General features: G+C 35.4%; 1 protein-coding gene across 2 annotated transcripts in view; it reads right to left on the bottom strand.

Annotated features, from left to right (window-relative positions):
• LOC149475973 (LIM domain-binding protein 2-like) overlaps positions 1–8,809 on the bottom strand; it is a 54,099-nt gene extending 45,290 nt beyond the window's left edge. Inside the window, exon 1 of one of the 2 annotated variants that reach the window (XM_089713045.1) lies at positions 8,456–8,809. In XM_089713045.1, coding sequence (XP_089569171.1) covers positions 8,456–8,482 — 27 coding nt within the window. In that variant the 5' untranslated portion in view covers positions 8,483–8,809. Of the gene's footprint in view, positions 1–8,360 lie in introns of both variants that reach the window. The other variant, XM_089713046.1, reaches the window with a different exon arrangement.
• Between the last annotated feature and the right edge of the window lie 87 nt (positions 8,810–8,896).

An 8,896-nucleotide genomic window follows, 5' to 3' on the forward strand; every position in this document is an offset into this window, starting at 1 on the left:
ACGAAATGTGGCTAGCAACCTTTAAATAGATGCAATGTCTATTTATAATGCATGCAATACAACAATTTGTCTGTATGTTGGTCGTATTTAAACATTTCCCTACTAGTTCATTTAACCAACCAAATTGCTGAACCGATTTTGATAAATTTTGTCATTGACACAAACTTGAAAAGTAATCGAATTTTCTTATGGGATATGCTCGTCGTAATTTATAATATCTCAGGAACTACTGGCCCGATTTGAAAAATTATTTCGGTGTTGGATAGCCCATTCATCAAGAAAGGCTAAATATCATCACGCTAAGACCAACAGGAGCGGAGCCAAGCGGGTGAAACCGCGGAGCGCAACTAGTTTATAATAAGATTATTTTTATTCATGTTTACTTATAATTTACGCTTTTCCAAGTTTCTACCTAATTTATAAAACAACATTAAAATAAAACAACATTTATTCGTGACTAGCTTTCCGCCCGCGGCTTCGCCCGCGTTTTCAAAGAAAAACCCGTTCCCGTAGGATTTCCGGGATAAAACCTATCCTATGTCCTTTCTCGGCTATCAAAATATCTCTATACCAAATTTCATGCAAATTGATTCAGTAGTTAAGGCGTGATTGAGTAACAGATAGACAGACAGAGTTACTTTCGCATTTATAATATTAGTATGGATTGAGTAACATCCTTATAAACTTTAATATATTTTAGTACAGCATGCAATAATTACCACTTACGAATTACAATGCTAATTATTTTCGTAATTCTTACAACGCATATAATTGTTAAAGAAATATTTTAATGTCCTTGCTTAGAGCAAATTTTTTATTCACTTGTTAAATCAAATATTTAAAAATATATATATAACGGCCGAATTGATAACCCCCTTTTTTTTGAAGTCGGTTACTACTTACGGAACTTTTATTCATATAACTTTTACATTTTATCTGCCCTAGATTACAAAATAAAAGATCTCATTTATAATCTACACTAATATTATAAAGCTGAAGAGTTTGTTTGTTTGTTTGAACGCACTAATCTCGGGAACTACTGGTCCGATTTGAAAAATTCTTTCGGTGTTAGATAGCCCATTTATCGAGGAAGGTTATAGGCTATATTTCATCACGCTACGGGCAACAGGAGTGGAGCCACGGGGGTGAAACCGCGCGGAGCAGCTAGTCGAAGATAATTGCATGATTTTAGAATTTTTTACAGAGATGGCTTGAGACCTGAGTAAGGAGTAAGGACATAATATAGGTTTTATCCCGGAAATCCCACGGGAACGGGAACTATGAGTTTTTCTTGAAACCGCTGGCGGAAAGCTAGCCCTACTAATATTATAAATCCTGTCCTATTAATTTTAATTAATATTATAAATGCGAAAGTTTGTGAGCATGGATGTGTATGTGTATGTTTGTTAATTGTTACTCTTTCACGCAAATACTACTGAACCGATTACAATGAAATTTAGCACACATATAGAGGGTAACTTGGATTAACACATAGGACAGGTTTCATCCCGAAAATCCCACGGGATCGGAACTATGCGTGTTTTTGACTACACAGGCAAAGCTGCTGGCGGAAAGCTAGTCAGCTAATAAAATAATATTGACTATCTAATTTTTCATACTTTCAGTACAGAATCCTACAAAACCTCAATTTTATATTCAGTTACACTTGCCAAAACAGGTTACATCCACATGGGCTATTGTTGCCCGCTTACTGCTCAGGTAAAAAGATGACCATTTTTTTTACCTTGACCCTTGAGTGACGTCACCTTGAGGACATTCAGTCATTCAGTATGCAAGTGCGGATGTATAGTTTTATTTCCATAATCACTTACTATGTACTATTAATAAATGCGAAAGGTTGTGATGTATGTTTGTTTTTGTTGTGATGTACGAGAACGACTGTCTGTCCCTATATTTCCATGTGATTTGAGCTTTTTTTTCATTGAGCTTTACACGTGATTTGAGCTTTTTTTTTTCATTGAGATTTACATGTGATTTGAGCTTTTTGTTTCATTGAGCTTTTTGTTGAATTGAGCTTTCGATATCATTTGAGCTTTTTGTTGAATTGAGCTTTCCATGTGATTTGAGCTTTTTGTTTCATTGAGCTTTCCATGTGATTTGAGCTTTTTGTTGAATTGAGCTTTCGATATCATTTGAGCTTTTTGTTAAATTGAGCTTTCGATATCATTTGAGCTTTTTGTTGAATTGAGCTTTCCATGTGATTTGAGCTTTTTGTTTCATTGAGCTTTCCATGTGATTTGAGCTTTTTGTTGAATTGAGCTTTCGATATCATTTGAGCTTTTTGTTAAATTGAGCTTTCGATATCATTTGAGCTTTTTGTTTCATTGAGCTTTCCATGTGATTTGAGCTTTTTGTTGAATTGAGCTTTACATGTGATTTGAGCTTTTTGTTGAATTGAGCTTTCCATGTGATTTGAGCTTTTTGTTAAATTAAGCTTTCGATATCATTAGAGCTTTTTGTTAAATTGAGCTTTCGATATCATTTGAGCTTTTTGTTTCATTGAGCTTTCCATGTGATTTGAGCTTTTTGTTTTTGGTTGAAAGTTTGTGAAAGTAGAGGGGGATTATATAAATTGGGGTCTTATCCCCGATAGGATAGCCACACCCTACATATTTTGAACTCTACTCAAGTCTCAAAGCCACACTCCTGGCCTTTGGCAAAACACCACTGCTTTTGACACTGTGGTCCCATGCAATGTGTGCACGGTTACGGCCCAACTTAAATGATGTCAAGGAGCAACAAGCTTATAGATATTAACTATAATGAACACACCGACATATCAACACACATACAAACATTCCTACACACATAAGAAGTGAAACTTCTTTATGACCTTATTTTTCAAAAAATAATTTACTATATGCAACTTTACAGGAATACATACGTCGAATCACGCGTGGTAGGGATAAGAAAAAGATGGCGCGTAACGGAAAAATGTCATGCGTAACGAAAAAATGTTACACTAAATTTTTTTCCAACCCCGATAAAAAAGTTTCACTTCAAAAAATATTGTAAAATGTACTCAAATGAAATGTATTGAATAATTAGCTTGTTTGTGATAAAAAAAATGACGAAAATATTATGTTTATACGTTTAGACGACACAGTAATTTCTCTATCTAGCAAATCTAGGTTAAAAAGAGTAGTCTAGAAAAATCTGTTCGCGGTCACCGATTTTCAATACTTGGCTAGAAGAAAGTTTATATCTTCTTTTATAACAGACTAGATTTCCGCCCGCGGCTTCGCCCGCGTTGCTCCGCTCTTGTTGGTTAGCGTGATGATATAGCCTATAGCCTTCCTCAATGAATGGGCTATCTAATATAACATGGAAAGAATTTTTCAAATCGAACCAGATGCTAATCTCTGGAACTACTGGTTCGATGGCGTTTAAAGAAAGAAACAAACAAACTCTTCAGCTTTCTAATACATATTAGTACTAGATTTCCGCCCGCGGCTTCGCCCGCGTTTGCAAAGGAAAACCCGCATAGTTCCCGTTCCCGTGGGATTTCCGGGATAAAACCTATCCTATGTGTTAATCCAAGTTACCCTCTATATGTGTGCTAAATTTCATTGTAATCGGTTCAGTAGTTTTTACGTGAAAGAGTAACAAACATCCATACATCCTTACAAACTTTCGCCTTTATAATATATATTAGATATATTAGATAAATATGTAGATAGATCTATCAGCTAAAAACTAAAAAGGTTACATTACTAGGTTTATAAATAAAGATTTAGCTAATATCTAATTCGTACTTTTAGTATGAATCCTAATATTGTTTACTACTAATCCTAATTTCTGCTAATCCTATCCTACTAATATTATAAATGCGAAAGTTTGTGAGGACGTGTACATATGTGTTCGCAAATACTCCTGAACCGATTACAATGATATTTTGCACACATATAAAGGGTAACTTGGATTAACAGTTAACACATAGGATAGGTTTTATCGCGGAAATCCCGCGGGAATGGGAACTATGCGGGTTTATCATTGAAAACGCGGGCGAAACCGCGGGCGGAAAGCTAGAACATATTATTATAAATGCGAGAGTTTATAAGAATAGGTGGATGTCTGTTAACCGAACCCGCGGGAAAAAGCAAGTATATTCTTTAGATCATGTGTTATTCTGGTACATAAACTACATCACAGCCAAGTATGATCAAAATCCGTTCAGTGGTTTTTGCATGAAAGAGTAATAAACATTCCTAGGATTATGAATAGACAGTTACGGTTACGACATTTCACATTCGTATGAATGTGAATTTTTTGTACTTCCACAAAAACCAGTGAATCGATTTGTAATAACAATAACATAATAACGTCTAATTTTAAACCAGATTAAATATTAGGTTACATTTTAAACCGCGTTTAAAACCCGTTAATATTTCGTCTCAAGAACTACAAGTTACAATAACACAGACGAAAGAAAACGAGTTTCTCGCCCAACTACTGTCGATTCTATATTATTTTTTGTTTCACCTACGTTCCTTGCTAGCCTTTTATTGTAACTAGCTGTGCCGCGCGGTTTTACCCGCATTGCTCAGCTCCTATTGGTCTTTGTATATGTGATAGATAATAATATTATGTTGATTGTTGACCCGATGAATATTACAAACAGTGTAATAATCATGCAATATTGGAAGTAAATCTTTGCAGTACTTTTGAGTTTAGACCAATTCTATTAGACCAGACAAAAATACGAAAAACTATATTATGAGTTCAATAAGACACAGAATTAGAAACAGAGTAATATATATTATACGTAAATCCATCCTCACAAACTCGCATTTATAATATTAGTAGGAAGGATAGGACATAAATCAAAACTATACACTAAACACAAAAAAAATGTAACTTAACCATTGACTTTCCCTATAATCGCTATAACAATAATAATAATTACAAGTACATTTACACCGTCCAGCCACCCTATGACGTCATCAATCCCGTCACGTTGAAAAGAAATGTGACGTCACGGCACTCGGGATTCGGGACCGCGTTCTGTCGGTTTCACAATTATTTCTAGTTTTGTTCATTTCTAATTGTAATTTGTAACTGATTTCAAAAAAGGATAATTATAATTAATATGTTTATTCGACTTCAAAAAGGGAGGTTCTCAATAAGTTTATTTTGTTTGTGTGTAACTCGGTTACTCGAAAACGCCTGGACCTATTTTTAATTTGATTTTTGCATATCATTAAATTCACCATCAATTTCTTTTTTTATAGGATATACCTACCTAGGTATGTTACGCGATTACTCGATGTTTAGACAATTTTGAAATTTGTTTATTATTAGTTGTAAGTATGTAAAATATGCAGTCCCTGAGAATTATTAATAAGTGATGCCTACTTCTTTTAGTTTTCTAGGATGCATATCAGTCTATGCTTTTTTGATAGATATTCTGTATGTACGTAGGTAGTAGGTACTAAAAATTGTTTATTTTTTTATTTTTCGAGTACTTAACTACCTATATGTTTTTATGTACATAATTTTGATATGTTCTTTAACTATTTCTTTGAATCATGGAAAAGAGAGTTCAGAGACCGTGATGGATGATATAGTTATTCGTCTATATTGTGGCTTATAAAAAGATGGCCGATGGTTAGTAGTTACTAGTTAGTACCTAGTTACAATTATATTTATGAACAATTGTCTCTGATCGGATTGTGGAGTAAACATTCATTTATATTTTACATAAACTCAGTGTTTTAAAAATACCATGTCGTAAAAAACATAACCCTCTTTCGGGCGTGGTCGGTTCTAATCGAAAAGCTTGTCTATGCCTAGATGGAATTCATTATTTATCTTTTTTGGTGTAAGTAGTCTGTAGATTTGCTATTTTCGAGTAAATGATTAAACACTGACAGAAACATTAGGTAATCCCCTAAAACTCGAGAACGGCTCAACCAATTCGGCTATTTTTTAGCTTCGTTTGTTTTTTTCGGCTACGTTTTTGTAAGGCACAAAGGTTCTTGGAGAGAGAATAGGTACGAAATAGGGGCAATAGGACAGAACAACGTTGGCCGGGGCAGTAACGTATTTTATACCCCAGCCACACTATGCTACTCGTCCTGCTACTCGTGCTGCTCCTCGTCCTGCTCATCGCGCTGCCGCTCGCCTCGATATTGCCGTCTGGCCACACACTGCTCTACTCGCTCTTCACTAGGGATGGGTCGTCGACGTATTTTTCATCAACGAGACTAGATAGTTAAATGTCGTTCATCAACTAGTCATTCAACTAGTTAAAATCTTCCACTAGTCCATGTGTAAAATAAATAACTATTATTAAATAAATTCTTAAAACAATAAATTCTAATCTCAATAAAACAATTAATAAATATTTATGCTTTCTTACAAAAATTATACTCCCTAAAAAAAGTATGTATTACTAAAAAACTTATTATCGTTTGTTTTTATAGTTTAAATTCAAAACATTGGTCTTGTAACTAAACCAAAAATATTTTTTTTAAAAAACTTCAAAGAAAAGAATTTATTCTTATCAATAAGACTGTTTAGCCGTTGAATTCAACTAGTGCATTGGTGAGCGATGGACTAGTCGAATCGTTGAGTGTACATATAGACGGTTAATTTAACTAGTCCGTTGATTCCATGACGCCCATCCCTAATTCGCACTCGTATTGCCGGTCCTTTGACTCGCGCGCAAAAGCCGACAGCAGTGAGCAGGACGATGAGCACGACGAGTGGCATGACGAGTAGCGTGGCCACACTACGTCCCTGCCTACTTCCCTCGTCACTTCCCATACCACTCGTCGAGTCGTGTGGCTGGGGCATTATATTTCTTATGCATTGATTTCTGAACAAACAAACTAGGTAATACATAAGTACATTAAATGAAGTCCCATGTCCCCTAGTGGGGTAAGGGGCAGATGCATTATACATCTGTTTCACTGATCGATTTTCTTTAGTGACAAGTAGGTGATCAGCCTTCTGTGTCCTGCCAGACCGAGACATTTTTTTTCTTCGTCTCCACCGGGAATCGAACCTAGGACCCCTCGGTGCTACACTCACGCGTCAACCAACCAAGGAGGCGGTCACATAAGTAATACGAAAGTTTACAGTACGCTATTACGATTTATATTTTTTATGATGCTTTAACTAAAAAACGGCTGAACCGTTTCGGATGAAAATTTTCCCAACTGTGTGAAACAACATGGATGAACTTATTCACCTTGACGAAAACCTGTTATTTTATACTAACATTACAAGTGCTAAATTAGCTGCCAGCTGCTTCGCAAGTGCTTAACAAATTATGATAAAATCTGGTCGTTAGATAGATCGTATCTTTAAACGAGTTTTATTTGTATCTTACTAAAAAAATCTTAATGGTAAAAGTTAAGTGAATTCATTCAGATGAAAAATCGTCATTTTTTATTCCTACACAAATTGGATATACCTACCTAGGTACAAGAAAATCTCATTGCACCACATACCTAAACATACACACACACACACATAAATGGTTTAAATTTTAAAAACAACTTTCAATAGTAGATATAAAAAGGCTGAATCTATGCCAATTTAAGTAAGCAAGGTGCTAAGCTAGGAGAATTTCATCAAAACGAGTTCGTTATTTTGTTGACGATCTTCGAACACACATACATTTTTAGAAGTTTAATAAAATATTTAGGTACCTACTTCTACACATTATTTTAAGAATGTGAACTTATATTGTATATACCTAGGTAATTGCCTAATATGTAAATGTTGTTATAGGCACTACACAACACGAAATTCGAAATTATGTATGTTTGTTTACCTAATGGATAACAAGTCTTTATTTCACATGTTTTTAAAATGTTAAATTATCGTACATAAAATCATACCACATTCTATATATCTACGAAAAAAACACTCAAATCATCAACTGAACACGCAAGGAATAAACAGAAAGTAATGAAATTTTTATATAAATAGGTACTATCTATGGAAGGAACTTTGAATGCCTTTGCCGTGGTTTTCATTTAATTATAGAAAACATAAATTTAACCTACAGAGGGTATATAAAAGTCATAGTGATGTTTAAAACAAAAACGATACGAATGTATTTTAATTTTCTATACGATTAATTATTTGCTAGTAATTCACTAAAATCTAGGGTCAAAAACAAGAATATCACTTACTTGAATGCATCGCTAAGAACGTTTGTAACCGAACGTTCGGTTTCAAATCGTAAAAATAAAAACAAATACACATTATAACCTATAAAAAGATCGATACAACAACATTCCCTCCAAAAAAACTGGCCGCATAAAAAAGGGGTTAGGGACCTGTTCGGATAGAAAAAAAAGCGTACGAGGGATGGACCTCCGTACCTCCGTGGTTCGTTCAGCCACCCCAAACGAATAGAATCGACGAGGGTGGGACACCCCGCATTTTGAAATCAAAATCACTCGGTTTCACCACTTACAATGTTTCGGTTGCCTTTCTTCCTCATACGAACATTGCACGACGTGTATCCATTTAACTATTTTAAACTACACAACACTGCTACTAACAATCCACTGGCTCACTGACATCAGTTGCTTTTTTTTTGGTCGTCGCGTGCCGCGTAGCCGGCCGGCGGGTCAAAAACGAATACACACACGTCTTCCTTGCCACGGTGTTACACAACGTTTATTTATTAATTGTTTTACATTATTTCACTAATAAGTTTTTGAAAACAGCGTTCGTTTCATGACAGTCGCGTAGCGTCATGCATATCGCGATCTTTTACGGTATGTACGCGCGACCCGTGGCGCTCGATTGTACTGAATTCGAGCGTCGGGGCGGGGCGGGGGATGCGACGTGGGGGGTGTATACTGTTGTACCGACGCGGTTGAACTACTTTATCGACCTTTTGGACAGGTGG

Source organism: Colias philodice, chromosome 29 (assembly GCF_061535455.1).
Source record: "Colias philodice isolate Cphi_HAF_F1 chromosome 29, ilColPhil1 Martin Lab GWU primary, whole genome shotgun sequence".
In the NCBI taxonomy this organism is placed as follows: domain Eukaryota; kingdom Metazoa; phylum Arthropoda; class Insecta; order Lepidoptera; family Pieridae; genus Colias; species Colias philodice.